Genomic DNA, 18,476 nt, shown 5'->3' with positions numbered 1-18,476 from the left:
CCTGATGATGGGACAGTTCCAGCTGTCTGACACAACTCAGGATGACATGTATTATAAGACTAGTTTTCAATATCAATTGCTGAGCAACCCAAAACCCTTGGTCATCAAGAGCTACATTAATGCTAAAACTTGATGCATTATGACCTATTTCTTTCCTCTTTATATAAATGAATGAATAACTGGGAAGAAAAAGGCAGACATGAATAAGAAATAAAAAGAAATTATAATCTCTGTTAATGTCTTCTTAGAAAAAACACCCTGATTTCTAGTACCCTTTATAATACCTTTGTTTTGATGCCCCTCTAAAATAAATGTATTTGAAATTGGATGAAAGAAAAAGAGAAAAGGTGAGGCTAAGACACCACCTTCAAAACCACAAGTTTTTCACTTTTTCTAAAATCCATTTTTGGTTCATATTATATTGAATTACATAATAAATTTAGTATAACAACAAAAGTACTTAGGAACAGGTTACTCACACAAATATCTGTACATGAATGTTCATAACAGCATTATTCATAATAGCATTGTTATGAATATAACATTGGAAAGCATCCAAATATCCTTCAACAGATAAATGAATAAATGAGATGTTGTATATACACACAATGGAATATTATTCAGGTATAAAAAGCAATGAAGTATTAATACATACTGCAACATAAATGGGTCTCAAAAAGATTGAGTAAAAAAAGCTGGACACAAAATGTTGCATATTGTATTATCCCATTTACATAAATGTCCAAAAGAGGTAAATGCATAGGAATAAAAAGCAAATTGGCCAGTGGTGGGGGAAAGGGAGCACAGAGTGACTGCTAAATAGGTACAGGGTTTTGTTTTAGGTTGATAAAACTGTTTTAGAACTTGATATCAATGGAGGTTTGCACAACTTTGTGAATAACTAAATGCGGCTGAATTGTATACTTTAAAATGGTTAATTTTATGTAATATATGAATTTCGCCTTCCAATTAAAATGAAAACACTTAAAGGGAGAAAACAATCCATGTAATGTTTTATAACATATTAATAAATTTCATTAAGCAAATCTAATTTGGGGAAAGATTAAATTTAATGGGGAATAAAACATTCTAGAACCTAAAAGGGAAAATAACCAGCAAATATGCAGGAAAACTGGTCAGCTGACAGGATGATTCTTCCTGGGTGGAAAGAAGTAGCCCTGAGCTTTCTTACCAACAGACAGGAGGCGCCAGGAGACGGCAGGAGTGGCAAAGCAGGCAAACACGTCATCTGTGCAGGAGAGGTGGGTGAGATGAGGCAGGATCACTGACTGGCCCCGGCACTGGCCCCACATGTACACATGACCACCCTGGGTCTTGGCAGCAGATGTGTGGGCAGAGTGGCAGGCTGCAATTTCTACTACCCTGAAATATTTTAAGAAAAATGGATGTGTCATTTCTGTATCATAAAAGCTCACAACATATTACACAAGGTAAATAAAATGTTCATGCTTGGAACACCTCAAAAACAGCTCCAGATCAAGGGACATTAGCTATCATGTCCTACGGACAAAATCAAACGATAGAGCAAGAGTGCTTCCTTGTTGCCCTACTTTTCAACCTTTCTGAGTTAAGATAAATAATACATAACTGTTGAGGAAAATCTGGAAAAAGGGACTAGACACCAAAGTAAATGAGAAAAGTGGACTCTGACAAAAATGTTCTGACAGTTCTGGGGGCTTAGACCATAGTAAAAACAAAACAAAACAAATCTTCAATATACCATTTCCTTACAATACAACTTTTTCTCTCACCCTTCCAGAACTCAGAACACTCATCAGGCTGATAAACACTGGGCTAGGGGTCATGAACCCTGAACACCCCAAGCCAAATGGGCATCAAGCCAGAGTTACTACATTTCTTAGTCTCTTTCTTAGGCAGTGTCCCAGTATCAAAAGTCAACATTCTAAAACTTGGTAGGTAACAACACCTCATGATTTGGCTGAACAAACATTAAGCATCTATTCCAGTAACACACATTACATCAAAGCAATATTTAAACAGATAATGTCCTTTAAAGGGCAATTTTTATTCAGGTACAAGTTGCTCTAGTTGGCTCAAAGGAAAATTTTATACTTCAACATGGTGGTAGACCCTCTTTCACTTCTCCACTAAATGGGCAACAAGAAGTTTGTAGGATTTTATCAAGACGCATTAATGCATATCAATCAAGAGGTTATTTTAGATAGCTGCATAAGAATCCTATCAACTTCATGTTCACTCTAGCTGGTATTCAAACTCTTTGTTCAAAATAAGAATGTTAATAAACAGAAGAGTTACAAAGCCAAACACCATAGCTCCAGCACACACCAAGCCAAACACACATAGCTCCAAGTCCACAATGCACACATGATCCCAAGACATGGTACAGCCAGTTACCTTTCTTTCTCCACCATGATGTGTGCTGGGCTTAGCAGGTTATTTTTATTGCCAGTTCCCAGCTGCCCATATGTATTAGCTCCCCAGGCATAGAGCAAGCCCTCATCTGTTAGTGCTAGAGTATGTGCATAGCCGCAGACAATCTGCAAGTAAATTTAAATGGTTACCATAAACAGGAAAACAGGAAAGACAGGGAAAAATATCTAAAGATTACAGCCAGCTTCTACAGAACACCAGTTCATCATCAGGTATGGGATAACATTCTCTGAAACATTAAAAAACACTAGAAAAGCCTAAACCTGAGACCACTGAGTTTTTCTGATCGCTTTTTTCACTTGTTAAGGCTAACGTGCCACCACCATGGTGTTCCTTCCCATCATCAGAATTTAGGGAGGATATGATACTAAATGTGGAAAATGAAGGCACAGGTATTGTTCAAAAAATTTTATTGAAGAGTAAATCTCCAACATTCCTCCAAGTCAGAGCAGGGAAGACAGATGGGGATTAGCAGCTAAGAGTCCACCAAACATACCTGGTTCACACACACACTGTGCAAAGCTGCTACTCTCACAGGGGTCAGCTGATTGACATTGTTTCCCAAGCCAAGCTGACCATTGCCATTGTAACCCCAGCCATATACCTTAGAAAGAAAAAGGGAGAGAATGGCCTTTTAAAAAGTGCTAGTGAGAGGGAACAATAAATCAGTCATGCTTTTTTTTTCACTTCCAACACTCATATTCTACTCTATGTGATCCTACACTGATCTCCAAATAAAAGTTGTTTAAGAGGTGGGGAATGAACAGAATTTGGCATCAGTTCCTACTCTATAACTTACCAGTACTAGTTGAATGGCTTTGGGCAAGTCATTACTTCTTGTTTTACACATGAAGAAGCTGAGGCTCATTAACAATTATTAAGCACCTATCATAGGTCAGGACATTGTGAAAGGTACTAGGAATATGTCTTTAATCACCATTTAACAGGGACAATAAACACATGCAAACTTTCTGCAGCCAAGTGGCAATTGCTATAATAGAGATATTATCAAGGTACTGTAGAAGCAGAAAGGAGAAAGGCTTTGGCTACAGAAAGTTAAGGAAAGACTCTCAGAACATGGAGATCTGGGCAGAGCTCAATGATGATTAAAACACTCCATGGAGTGGGTTAAGATGGCGACAGAGTAGCACGGAGGGAACCCAGCTCCCGTGAATCTGGTGGAAAATCCAGGCGGATCTACCGAAGAACAGCATAATCAACCAACAGTTCCCCAACATTTATGAAAATAGGAGACCACAGAGTGTGACAGAGGAACCAGACACCTGCGGGTCGGCGAGGACTCAAGAAGGCGAGTGAGGACAAAAGCGGCTGCGCGCCTGCGGCCTCCTAGGCTGCGAGCTGCGCCTGGGCGTGCCCTAGGTGGGCGACCTCAGGCGGAGCAGGAGTATGTTCCAGAAGCAGCGGCCAATCTGGGCCGGCACCATCAGTGGGAAACAGAAGCCCCGTCTGAATCCAGGGCCGGGGCCCCTGTGGCGGAGGGAACTCCAGAGGCCCAGCACCCAGTGGGCAGGCAATAGACTCTGTGGGAGAGAACTGACTGCCCCACTCCCCATCTAGGCAGGCAGGTTAATACCAGGCAGAGACCTATGGGCTTAAGTTAATGTAAAGGGTGGCAACTGCGGACTCTGTGGTCCCCAGCCCGCCAGCCCACTAGCCCAAGGGATTTAAGGACACTGTCGATCCGGTCTTTTGGGATTGGGCTAGGCTGAGAGGCAGGCTTTGTGGAGAAGTCTCTATTGGAAAGTGAACTGAGGGGCCCTAAGACCGCAGCTTGCCTCACGGACCAAACTACCAGAAGCAATCCAGGAGAGGGGTGGGAACACCCAGGTCCACCACAGGACTAAGAGGATGATGCTGGATACCAAGGGACACAAGCAGCCTCCTGGGGGTGTGCGCGACCACAGCCCAATCAGCAGCCAGCTCGCACACGCCTGCAAACCTGCCCTCAGAGGTGCCGCAACCAGAAAAACCGGTTTGGACAGTTTGAAACCAACAAAGAAAGGGTGCTTCTTTTTTGTTCCTTCTCTAGTGTGTGTGTATGTTTTCCCTCCCCCCTTTTTCTTCTCAACTTCTATTGTAATTAATCTTATATCTTGTAAACTGTATTGTTGCTCTATCTTTCTCTGTCCTTCATTTCCTTTCCTTTTTGTCCCGTTTTAGTCCTTCTGTTCTTCCCAAATTTTCTGCTTATTACCCTTTTCTCCTGACTTTTGTGTGTGTGTGTGTGTGTGTGTTGGATTGTTTGCGCGTTGCTTAGTTTTCTTCTGGTGTATTATTATGTTTTTGCATTATTCTTACTCCTTTTTTTTATTTTAAGAATATCTTTGTCTCCCTCCTCTTTCTGTACAAGCTTCTTAGTCCTGGCTGGGTATATTGTACTACCTGACAGGTACCCACTGCTCTTTCCTCCACAGTGTATGGCTAATTTTCTATACTTCACTTGCTTCCTTTTGCTATACTACCCAAGCTCTATAACCCCCATTTAGACAGATCACATAGAATCTATCACGTGAGTGTTGCTCTAATATTAGTGTAAATAAGAGCTGCTCTGTACAACAGTAATACTTCATAACACATCTCTTGGAACTTAGACCACCTTAAAGGTGCCCGAATTCTATTACTCTATTTACTCACACGCTACACCCAGTTACTAACCTGTACTCTCACCTTACCTCAAATCTGACACCCGCAACCACACTGCTTTCTAGATACAACTCACAAGCACCCCCTTCTCAACAAGACACTTAACTTATGTCCACCCTTTCCTAAAAGTGGCAAGCTGGGTCGAAGAGCATGGTTAACTCTATACATAGCCTAAAGATTGTCTATTTCTTCTCTGCCCACTGTGTCTGTAAATAACATAAAATAATCTTCTGCTATCATAAACCATTTTGCTCCCCCTCCAACTGATCACAAACGCACAATAAAGAAAGGAGGAGGTGGAAGCATAGAACACCAAGATTCCTGCAGGAGACTGCACCACTGAATTTCACAGGTATCCTACCACAGAAGTTCACACCATAAACCCAGGGAACCAGAACAGACCAACTTGAGAAGCGGAGGACAACAAGAATAGTGTCACAAACAATGGGAAGACAAAGAAACAATCCCCAAATGAAAGAAAAGGAGGAGGCCTCAGAAAGAATGTTAGATGAAACAGAGGCAAGTCAACTATAAGATGTGGAATTCAAAGCACTGGATGTCAGGAAATTCAAAGGGCTTACAACGAGCTACCAGAAACTACAGGGGAGCTACAATGAACTCTCTACAAACTATATAAACATGAAAACGGAAATAGAAACCATCCATAAAGGCCAAGAGGAAATGAAGAATACAATTTCTGAACTGAAAAACACAGTAGAAGGTATGAAGAATAGAATCGATATGGCGGAATATCACATAAGTGAGATTGAAGACAAGATAGAAAGAATCTCCAAGACGGACCAAGTAAAGGAAAAGAGAATCAGAAAAAATGAGGAGAATTTAAGAGAAATGCAAGACAACATGAAACGTAATAATATCCAAATAATACGAATACCAGAAGGAGAGGAAGAAGAATAAGGGACAGAAAACCTACTTGAAAGAGTAATAACGGAAAATTTTCCTAAGTTGAGGAGAGATAAAGTCACACGGATCCAGGAATTGTAGAGTGTCCTATGCAGGTGGAACCCAAAGACCTACTGCAAGACACATAATCATTAAAATGGCAAACCTCCATGACAAAGAGAAAATCCTAAAGGCAGCAAGGGAGAAAAAGGAAGTAACATACAAGGGAATTCCAAAAAGGCTGGCTACTGACTTCTCAATGGAAATGCTCCAAGCTGGAAAAGAATGCCAAGAAATATAACAAGTAATGAGAACCTGAGGACTCCAACCAAGGCTACTGTACCCAGCAAGGCTCTCAATCAAGACAGAAGGCCATATAAAGAGCTTCCAAGACAAAAGAAGCCTAAAAGAATATGCTTCCGCCAAACCACCTCTACGACAATTACTAAAAGGGCTGCTTTAATTCCACTCTTGGGAGTATATCCTAAGAACCCTGAAACACCAATCCAAAAGCACCTATGCACCCCGATGTTCATAGCAGCACAATTAACAATAGCCAAGAGAGTTGGAAGCAACCTAGATGCCCATCGGTAAATGACTGGATCAAAAAACTATGGTACATTTACACAATGGAATTCTATGCTGCAGAAAGGAAGAAGGAACTACTACCCTTTGCAACATCATGGATGGAACTGGAAAGCATTATGCTGAGCGAAATAAGCCAGGTGGTGAAAGACAAATATCATATGATCTCACCATTAACAGGAATCTAAACAAACCAAATAAGCAAGCAAAATACGACCAATGACACTCAAATATGGACCAGGCTGACAGGGTCCAGAGGGGAGAGGGGAGAGAATCATAGGGGAAAAAGGAATGGACTCACATGAACAAGTATAAAGGACACATGGACAATAACTAAGGGTGGGGGGTGGAAAGGGGAGGGAGGCGGGGAGCGTGGGGTGCGGGGCGGGCAGGGTTGGGAATATAAGACAGAAACCTGTACTTGAACAAGATAAATAAAAATTATATTAAAAACAGTTAAAAAATAAACTACTTAAAATTAAAAAAAAATAAATGAAAACTTAAAAATAAATAAATAAATAAAAGGGCTGCTTTAAGGAAAGGAAGGAAAAGAGAGAGACAGAGAGGAACACAGGTACATAAATGGCAATGAATAAGTACCTTTCAATAATACCTTAAATGTAAATGGATTAAATGCACCAATTAAAAGACACAGAATAGCTGAATGGATAAGAAAGCATGACCCACACATATGCTGCCTACAAAGGACCCACCTCAGGTGAAAAGACCACCACAGACGGAAAGTGAAAGGACGGAAACAAATTTTCCAAGCAAATGGACATGAAAAAATAGCGGGGGTAGCAACTCTCATATCAGACAAAACAGACTTCAAAAAAAAGGCTATAAAGAGATACCCAGAAGGTCACTTTATATTGCTCAAGGAAAGAATCCACGAAGAAGACATTAACATCCTAAATATATATGCACCTAACTCAGGAGCACCCAAATATACAAAGAAAATCCTAGAGGACCTCAAAAAAGATATTGACAGCAACATAATTATAGTAGGGGATTTTAACACCCCACTGTCAAAAATGGACAGATTTTCCAAACAAAATATCAACAAAGATATTGCAACATTAAATGACACTCTAGATGAAATGGACCACATTGTTATATATAGAGCCCTTCATACTACACAAGCTAATTACACATTCTTTTCAAATGCACATGGAACATTTTCCAAGATAGATCACATGACAGGACACAAGACGAGACTCAACAAATTTAGGAAAATTGAAATCATACAAAGTATCTTCTCTTATCACAAGGGAATGAAACTGAAAACTAACCCCACAGGAAAAAACCAAAAACACCCAAAAGCATGGAGACTGGATGGTATGCTATTCAACAATGAATGGGTCAAGACAGAAATCAGGGAAGAAATAAAAAAGTTTCTGGAAAAAAATAAAAATGAACTCACAACAATTCAAAACTAATCGGACACAGTGAAGGCAGTCCTGAGAGGGAAGTTCATAGCAATACAGGCTTACCTAGAGAAAATAGAAACATTTCAAACAAACAGCCTAACCTGATGCTTCCAAGAACTCGAGGAACAACAACAAAGACAGCCCAGAGCAAGTAGAAGGAAGGAAATAACCAAGATCAGAGCAGAATTAAACGAAATAGAGACTAAAAGCACAATTCTAAGGATCAATGAATCCAGGAGATGGTTCTTGGAAAAGATAAACAAAATAGACAAGGCTTTAAGTAGGCTCATCAAGAAAGAAAGAGAGAGGACCCAAATAAACACAATCAGAAATGAAAGAGGAGAGATTACAACTGATACCACAGAAATAGAAGGGATTGTAAGAAATTGCTATGCAGACCCGTATGCGAATAAATTTGAAAACCTAGGTGAAATGGACAAATTTCTAGAAAAATATAATCTTCCAAAACTCAATGAAAAAGAAGCAGAAAACCTGGACAGGCCAATAACAGCAGATGAAATTGAAGAAGTAACCAAAAAACTCCCATCGCACAAAAGGCCTGGACCAGATGGTTTCACAGGAGAATTCTACAAAGCTTTTAAGGAAAAACTAACCCCGATTCTTCACAGACTATTCCAAAAAATCCAAAAGGAGGGAAACTCCCCAACTCCTTTTATGAAGCCAGCATCATCCTAATTCCAAAAGCAGACAGAGACACAACAAAGAAAGAAATCCTACAGGCCAATATCGCTAATGAACATAGACGCTAAAATCCTCAATAAAATATTGGCAAATTGCATCCAACAATGCATCAAAAAGAGCATACACCATGGCCAAGTGGGACTCATCCCAGGGATGCAAGGATGGTTCATTATTCCTAAATCAGTAAATGTAATACACCACATAAACAAAAGCAAACACCAAAACCACATGGTCATATCAATACATGCGGAAAAAGCTTTTGATAAGGTACAACACCCACTTATGATAAAGGCACTCAGAAAAATGGGAACAGAGGGAGCATTCCTCAATATAATAAAGGCCATATATGAAAGACCTACAGCCAACATCATACTCAATGGACAAAAACTAAAATCTTTTCCACTAAGATCAGGAACAGGACAAGGTTGTCCACTTTCACCACTTCTATTCAATATAGTATTGGAAGTTCTAGGCACAGCAAGCAAACAAGAAAAGGAAATAAAAGGCATCCAAATCGGAAAGGAGGAAACAAAACTGTCATTGTTTGCAGATGACATGTTAGTGTACATGGAAAATCCTATAGACGCTACCAAAAAACTGCTCTAACTAATAAATGAATTTGGCAAAAACAGTGGGATACAAAGTCAATATCCAGAAATCAAAGGCATTTTTGTATACTACCAATGAAACAGCTGAGGCAGAAATCAAGAAAAAAAATCCCATTCGATATAGCAAAAACAAAAATAAAATATCTGGGAATAAACCTAACCAAGGAGGTTAAAGACCTGTATGCAGAAAACCACACAACACTGAAGAAACAAATCAAGGAAAACACAAACAAATGGAAACATATACCGTGTTCCTGGATTGGAAGAATTAACATCATCAAAATGTCCATACTACCCAAAGCAATTTACAGATTTACTGCAATGTCTATTAAAGTGCCTATGGCATATTTTACAGACATAGAACAAACACTTCAAAAATTTATATGGAACCATAAAAGGCCCTGAATAAGAGCTACAATTTTGAGAAAGAAGTACAAAGTAGGAGGGATCACAATACCTGATATCAAACTGTATTACAAGGCCACTGAAATCAAAACAGCCTGGTACTGGCATAAAAACAGGCACATAGACCAATGGAACAGAACAGAGAGCCCAGAAATAAACCCAAATCTCTACAATCAATTAATATTCGACAAAGGGGGTAATAACATAAAATGGAGTAAAGATGGCCTCTTCAACAAATGGTGCTGGGAGAATTGGACAGCTACATGCAAAAAAATGAAACTTGAGCACCAACTTACACCATACACGAAAATAAATTCAAGGTGGATAAAAGACTTAAATATAAGCCGGGAAACCTTTAAAGCCCTAGAGGAGAGCATTTGCAGGAAAATCTCAGATATTCCACACAGCAATATTTTTACTGATACGTCCCCTAGAACAAGGGACATAAAGTAAAGAATAAACAAATGGGATTTCATCAAAGTTAAAAGCTTGTGCATGGCCAAGGAAAACAGTATCAAGATAAAAAGAGAAGCAACAGTTTGGGAAAACATTTGCCAATGACACCTCAGATATAGGTTTAATCTCCAAAATATACAAAGAACTCACACAACTGCACTCAAAGAAGACGAGCAACCCAATTAAAAAATGGGGAAAGGACCTGAACAGACACTTCGCCAAGGAGGACATACAGAGCATCCACAGACACATGAAAAGATGCTTGATACCACTAGCCATCAGAGAGATGCAAATCAAAACCACAATGAGATACCACTTAAGACCAGTCAGAATGGCTACCATAAACAAAGAAACAAACAACAAGTGTTGGAGAGGTTGTGGGGAAAAGGGACTCTAGTCCACTGTTGGTGGGATTGCAGACTGGTACAACCACTATGGAAAGCAGTATGAAATTTTCTAAGAAAACTAAAAATGGACGTGCCTTTTGACCTGCCAATTCCACTGCTAGGAGTATATCCTAAGAACCCTAAAACACCAATCCAAAAGAACCTATGCAACCCGATGTTCATAGCAGCACAATTTACGACAGCCAAGAGTTGGAAGCAACCTAGATGCTCATCGGTCAATGACTGGATCAAAAAACGATGGTACATTTACACAATGGAATTCTATGCTGCAGAAAGAAAGAAGGAACTACTACCCTTTGCAACATCATGGATGGAACTGGAAAGCATTATGCTGAGCGAAATAAGCCAGGGGGTGAAAGACAAATATCATATGATCTCACTGTTAACAGGAATCTAAACAACAAAACAAACAAGCAAGCAAAATGTAACCAAAGACACTGAAATACAGATCTTGCTGACAGGGTCCAGAGGGGAGAGGGGAGAGAATCACAGGGGAAAAGGGGAAGGACTCACATGAACAAGTATAAAGGAAACATGGACAATAACTAAGGTGGGGTGCGGAGATGGGAGGCAGGTGGGGAGCACTGGGGGGGGGGGCGCAGGGCTGGGAATACAAGTAAGAAAACTGTACTAAACAAGAGTTAAATAAAAATAAAAAAATAAAATTAAACACTCCAGGGTCAGGGCACAGAAAGTGCTGGAGGCATATTTAGAAGACAAGTGGGTGGGCCTGGCTGGACACAAATGGGATAGTGGAAAGAGAAAAGACTAGAAGGTAAGAGTCAATTGGATAAAGCACCAACACATATACCAAGAAGAGTGGAATGCTTCTATGGGTCTTTCACTGAAATACTTCAAAACAAACTAACATGCTTACATTTTCATTTTGGAAACATCACACTGGGTATAACATGAAAGGTGACTGGAGTATGTACAAGACAAAAGACCATTCAAGGACTGAGAGAGGAAATGGCAAAAAATAAGTTAAAGAGGAAGATGTGATAGAATGTGGTGATCTCTTAAATATCTGGAGTGAGGGAGAATGTAGTGGGTCTGGGCATAGGTTTGACAGAACTGCTAAAAGTTTAGAATAGCCACTGTGGGACATAGGAACAGATAAAGGGTCCAGCTCAAATTAGAAGCCCAGGATGTGTGGTGGCACCATGTCTCATGGCAATGCACGGCATATAGGAATTGGTTGTGGGTTTTTAAGGCAATGTGACAGAGGGTGAAAAGGGGACATGGACTTTAGGGTACTAGGAATAAGTGGTTAAAGCATTTTTGATACCAGAAGTATAATAGGTTTCAACTTCATTTTTTGTTTGTTTTTTTTTGTTTTTTTTAAATATATTTTATTGATTATACCATTACACTTGTTCTATTCCCCCCTTCATTCCCCTCCACCCGCACCCTCCCTCCCCCATCATTCTCCCCCCCTTAGTTTAGAACCACATGTCTCAAGTTCTTTGGATTCTATATTTCCCCCACTATTCTTGCCCTCCCCCCTATCTATTTTCTACCTACCATCTATGCTATTTTCTGTGCCTTCTCCCCACTTCTCCCCCTCCCACCCACCTATTTCTAACCCTCCATGTGTTCTTCATTTCTATGGTTCCACTCCTGATCTATCTGTCCTCTTGGTTTGCTTTTGTTTTAGGTGTGGTTGTTAATAACTTTGAGTTTGCTGTCCTTTCACTGTTCATATTTTTCATCCTCTTTTTCTTAGATAAGTCCCTTTAGCATTTCATATAATAAGGGCTTGGTGATGATGAACTCCTTGAACTTGACCTTATCTGAGAAGCACTTTATCTGTCCTTCCATTCTAAATGAAAGCTTTGCTGGATAAAGCAATCTTGGCTGTAGGTCTTTGGATTTCATGACTTGGAATACTTCTTTCCAGCCCCTTCTTGCCTGTAAGGTCTCTTTTGAGAAATCCACTGACAGTCTGATGGGTACTCCTTTGTAGGTGACTGTCCCCTTATCCCTTGATGCTTCTAGGATTCTCTCCTTCATTTTGGTCTTGGCTAATGTAATGATGATGTGCCTTGGGGTGTTCCTTCTTGGGTCCAACTTCTTTGGCACTCTCTGAGCTTCCTGGATTTCCTGGAAGTCTATTTCCTTTGCCAGACTGGGGAAGTTCTCCTTTATTATTTGTTCAAATATGTTTTCCACTCGTGGCTGTTTCTTTCCCCCTTCTGGTACCCCTATAATTCGGATGTTGGAACGTTTAAAGATGTCCTGGAGGTTCCTAAGCCTCTCCTCATTTTTTTGAATTCTCATTTCTTCATTCCTTTCTGGTGGGATGTTTTGTTCTTCCTTCTGGTCCATTCCATTGATTTGAGTCCCCGTTTCCTTTCCATCACTGTTGGTTTCCTGTGCATCTCCCTTCATTTCAATTAGTTTAGCCTTCATATGTTCCTCTAATTTGTGACTTTGTTCCTCTAATTTGTGACTATAATCTACCAGTTCTGTGAGCATCCTGATAAATAGTGTCCTGAATTGTGCTTCTGAGAGGCTGGCAATTTCTCGGTCACTTAGAGTTATTGGCTCTGGGACTTTGAGTTCTTCTTGCGCCATCTTTCAGGTTGTTCGTTCCCGTTCCATAGCAGGATCAGAGCCCTAAAGTGTTCACTAGAACAGGGCAACTAAGTCGCTGGGTTGTGACGTTGTATGTGGGGGCGTGGTCAAAGAGGGACAATGGTTCTCACTGGTATTGCAGGGCAACTAAGTTGCTGGGTTTTGACGCTGTATGTGGGGGCTGGGTCAAAGAGGGACTCTGGCGTCCTGTCTGCCGCCTGCCGCCCCGGCCCTCACCGGTGCCGAAGGGCAACTAAGTTGCTGAGTTGTGACGCTGCATGTGGGGGCTGGGTCAAAGAGGGACTATGGCGTCCTGTCCGCCGCCTGTCGTCACGGCCCTCACCGGTGCCGCAGTTGCTGCCGGCACCGGGCCCACACGTTTCGTCTCACTGCACGCAAGTGTGCCACCGCCGTCAGCCCTCGCCCCCTGGAGCCTGCGTGGTCTGTCTCACTGTGCGTGAATGTGCACCCGCAGTCTGCCCCGCAACCCAACTGGTTCCAGTCTGCCTGCGCGCCCGGGGCGGGGGCCCTGTCCTGCCCGACCCTGCTCGCTGCTGGCTCCGCCCCTCTTACCGTCCCCGTTGAACGGTTAGATGTAGTTGGACTTCCGTATAATTCAATTTTCTGTCCTTTGGTTGTGTCTTTGTTTCTCCAAACCTTTGTTGTATTCAAACTTGGTTGTGGGAGAAGGCACAGTGTTTCCACCTATGCCTCCATCTTGGCAGAAGTCTCCAGGTTTCAACTTTATGGGAAGAAATTTGGCAACAGACATCACAATTTTTAATGGCATACTGCCTGACCCAGAAATCCTATTTCTGAGAACTTATACTACATAAATCCTTGCCTAAGTGTACAAAGATACACATACACAAAAAATAACACAGAAAGTCCGTGCAACATTGTTTCAAACAGCAAAATGTTACACACAACTGAAATGCCCATCAGTATATATTTGGATGTGGGTCATCCAGATCTCTTAGTTTTTCCATTAAGAGAAAAACTAAGCAGTTGTTAGTATATAAAAAGCAGATACAAATGGTTTGAGAGCAGATTCAGGTACAACATCTGTTGTTAAACTAAGAAGTTCCAGAATAGGAGGGAAAAGCTGTAAGTATAATAATCCCATTTTTCAAAAGAGGTATTACATTCACCCATATATAACTGTTTATAGAGAAAACTCCAAAAGGACATAAAAGGTCTGTTGGGAAAAAGTACAGCCATTGTTAATATAACGAGAATTGTTGGCATGACACTGATGTAACCTGGCAGCCAAGGAGAGTAGACTGGAATGCGTGTGTGCACTGGAGTTCACTGTACTGCTCAGTGGGGACAGTAGACAGTGTTGATTGAACATGTGTACCGTGTCACCTTCGCATTTCAAAATGACTGAGTAGAGAAATGAATATGCATCCAATTTTACCTTAAGCTTTAACATTCCTCCACAGAAATTATTCACATAATTCAGAAGGCCATAGCTATAGGTAACTGGTGATTGGCAGCTTCAGCACAACAATACCCCCAACTCATGCATCACATCTCATGCAGAGATTTTTGGCAAAACAGCAAATCACCAGGGTGACTCACCACCCCCCACAGCCCAGATTTGGCATTCTATGACTTCTGGCTTTCCCCCAAACTAAAATCACCTTTGAAATGGAAGAGATTTCAGATCTTTGATGAAATTCATAAAAATAAGAAGAGGCAGCTGATGGCAAGTGGGAGAACTGTGTGAGGTCCCAAGATGCCTACTTTGAAGGTGACTGAGATATCACTGCCCTATGTACAATGTTTCCTGTAGCTTGTATCTTCAATAAATGCCTCTCGTTTTTAAAAAAATATTTCATTACTGGATACCTTCTGGACAGACCTAATATATCAAACTATTAACAAGATTAGAGAAAATGTATTAATTTACTTTTTACCTTATGTGCTTCATTTTTTTCTTTGTTAAAACAATCACAATAATAATTTTAAAATTAAATTTACTTTTAAAAATAAAAGGTAAGTGAAGAATACTGAAATGGAAGATGCCATATGACTATCCCAAGGAATTCTGAAGTTATCCAGGGTATCGGGATTGATTCAAAAAATAAGTTAACATAGGTGAGCACTCTAGCACTCTAAGGCATGATACCATGCCTGTATGTCCAAAGATGTATCTCTGGATAATTTTTGTGTACGAAGAAAGCAGATGTAGTAACAGGTCCATTCAAACAGAGGTTACAACCAGAATTTCCTTTAAAGATTTTACTGTTTTATTTTTAGGAAAAGGGAAGGAGAAATAATGGGAGAGAAACATCAGTGTGTGGCTGCCTCCCACACACCCTCAACTGGGAACCTGGCCCACAACCCGGGCATGTGCCCTGACTAGGAATAGAACTGGAGACCCTTTGGTTCACAGGTTTGCGCTCAATCCACTGAGCCACACCAGCCAGGGCAAAAAAATATATAACCGTTCATTCAAAATGACCATGGTAGAGGGTCACTGAAAGGTGGGTTTTTAAAAGTAGCTAACGATAATCAGGACAAAAATTTCTATTTTTGCAAGTTGCTTCTTTCTGTGAACAAACATTCCAGATAGAGGCGGGTAATTCTACAGAGACATCATGAACACTGGAGCCATCAACTGCTTATAAACATCATCAGCTAACTTCGAAGAGTGTGCAATTGATTTTTTTATTAGAGACGAAGGAATATCAAAAATTTTCATCAGTAAATTAAATCACCAACAAATACCTATAAGTATTAAGCTACTTGGATACTGAAAAGAAAATAAAAGTTACTGGGGGAAAAGATGGCAGTGAGGTAGGTAGGAGCAGGGCCTACTTCTCCCTGCTGTACTATTCTCCCTGCGCCCAACTCTTCTGAGGAACAGAGTGAACAGACAATGGAATCCCAGCTTATATGAACTCTGGAGGCTAAAAATTGTAGAGGACATTGAAAAACAGAGACAGTAAGAAGATTGCGTTGGAATGCTAAGGTCCCTAGGATCTACACAGGGACCAAGGCTGCTGCAGCCCTCCACCTGGAACCTGCCTCAGGATCCTTGGAGGAGTCAGAGCAGCAGCTCCCTCTCCTACCAAAGCAGGGAGGGCAGCATGGCATCAGGAGAGACCTGGGTGCTTAGTCACTAGGGGGAATACAGATGAAGTGGGAGACACTACAGAAACAGTGTTCACCCACTGGGACGGTGGACGCTGCCTAGGTCATTACTAGAGAAATCAGGGAGCCACGGAACACCTGGAGAAGGAAGAAGAGTTGGGCCATGTTGAACCCTGACCTGGAGAGTCTCCAGTCTGGTTAGAAAGTTGGGCTGTGTGAAAAGCTAGGCGCTTGTTAAGAATGGTGGGCTTAAATTATAAGATTTTACTCAAAAAAAGGCTCTGAGCTCCTGTTTAAGGAACTCGTGTGCACCTCAGGTAGAGGCTGCTAGCACGGCTCACCTCACAGCTGATCTGTGCTGCTTATCAGTGGCGGGCTCCGGAAGCACTGGGCAAAGACCAAGGAGGAGGCTCATTACACAGACTGCAGCACAACTGGTAGAGTAAAGGCGCTGGCCTGGCTCAGGTGACGTGGGGGCCCAGCAGCTCATGGAGGACCTGGGCTGGAGCCTGGGCAACTGTGAATATTGTGGCCTAAACCTGGCCCCCTTTCTTGGAAAACTATAGGAAAAGAGAAAAGCAAAGTCCAGCCCCCCTCTGCCTGTGACATCCAGGAAGACCAGCAGAACTTGCTCCAAGGGTTTAAGTCAGCAGAAAGTCCCACCACCACCCTCATCTCCCCTCCATCTCATCTTCTTTCTTCCCCCAAGTGAAACAAGACCTGGAACTGTGAAAGGTCCAGGGAAACAACCAAAGAGGGATCACAAGGCTGAGAAACAGAGTAATTTCACTTTGCTATCCAACAGAACTTGGATTTTACTGTTGATTTGTATTATTATTACTTTTTCATTTATCTTATTAGTATTTTTATTTATCTTCTTTCTGTTTAGTTTTCTTCATTTTATATTTTTGTTTAATTGTATTATTTGACTGATTTTCCTTATTTTCTCTTTCATATTATATCTTAACTTTCTTTCATTTCACTCATATTCCAATAACATAGTACTCTTGATCATGTACTTTTTGATCAAGATTCTGGTTAGTCCAATCATGTATTTTTTGTCATATTATTGTTGTCCCAGTACTATTGTAAATAATAGTTGTTCCCTGTGATTGTGAATACTACACAGCAACCCTCCCTGATCTTGGCCCATTTCACTATCTCCCTGAGCTTTATTACTATTGTGGTTAACTACTCTCTATTCTCTCTATTCTATTCTATTCTCTCACATACTACGCCTACTTTCTATCCTTTAGTCTCACGATATGTCATCCAACCTTGCACAAGCACTCTGTTTTCTGGATTCAGCTCACAATCATCCTCCCTTCTAACAAGAGTCTTATTTCTTCTTCACCTTTTATAAAAAGCAGCTAGCTGGCTGAAATATCACAGTTAACACTATATTTATCCAAAGGATCTCCTACCTTTTCTCTACTTGTTGGTACTTTAATTCCCATAGAATATTCTCCCACTGTCTTAATCTATTTTGCCTTGCCACTGTCACTGATCACAAATAACATTAGGTGGTAACTGCGAACATCGGCATACCGACTGGATGAAAGAATCCATCAACACAGAAACCACCAACAGCTAAAACCCAAGTACAACAAGAGAGCCCACAAAAACAGAATAGCAAACCTAGAGCATCTAGACAAGGAGATCAAAGACACTACTACTCCACTGAATCCCACAGAATTCCTACCAAAGACGGCCAACAAAACAGAACACCGGGAAGCTTATAAACAAACAAAAAGAGTCACCTAAAATGGGGAGACAAAAACAACCTGCAATCAAAAGGAATGGAAGACTCTCCACTAAAAGAGCTAAATGAAATGGAGGCAAGCACACTATCAGATATAAAATTCAAAAGAATAGTTAAAAGGATGCTCAAAGAACTCACAGACAACTACAAGGAACTACGTGAGAACTACAACAGTATGAAAAAGAAAATAAAACTATAATCAGACTTCCAGCCAAGATGCAGGCATAGATGGAAACACTGCCTCCTCGCACAATCAAATTTAAAGACAACAAAGACCTAGTAATAAAAACATAGACAAAACGGACAGAAAATTGAACTGTATGTAAGTCCAACAACAATAAATCATTCAGCCAGGCAAAAGAACCAGTGAGATAAACCAGTCAGTGAGACAGACCGCGCAAACCAGGGCCCCAGCGATGGGAATTAAAGCCTAAAAGATCCA

General features: G+C 40.9%; 1 protein-coding gene across 7 annotated transcripts in view; it reads right to left on the bottom strand.

Annotated features, from left to right (window-relative positions):
• The window catches only part of RCBTB1 (RCC1 and BTB domain containing protein 1), an 84,387-nt gene that overhangs the window by 27,244 nt on the left and 38,667 nt on the right, over positions 1–18,476 (bottom strand). For all 7 annotated transcript variants that reach the window (XM_037037823.1, XM_037037838.1, XM_037037830.1 and 4 more), the window contains 3 exons: positions 2,930–3,037; positions 2,398–2,540; positions 1,193–1,383 (listed from right to left, as the gene is read on the bottom strand). In XM_037037823.1, coding sequence (XP_036893718.1) covers positions 1,193–1,383; positions 2,398–2,540; positions 2,930–3,037 — 442 coding nt within the window. The remainder of the gene's footprint in view (positions 1–1,192; positions 1,384–2,397; positions 2,541–2,929; positions 3,038–18,476) is intronic.

The sequence above is a fragment of the Sturnira hondurensis genome, unplaced genomic scaffold, assembly GCF_014824575.4.
Source record: "Sturnira hondurensis isolate 20B ecotype Veracruz unplaced genomic scaffold, ASM1482457v3 Scaffold0001918, whole genome shotgun sequence".
Classification (NCBI taxonomy): Eukaryota; Metazoa; Chordata; class Mammalia; order Chiroptera; family Phyllostomidae; genus Sturnira; species Sturnira hondurensis.
The sequence above is the reverse complement of the archived record's forward strand: the minus strand, read 5'-3'. Positions and strand labels throughout refer to the sequence as shown.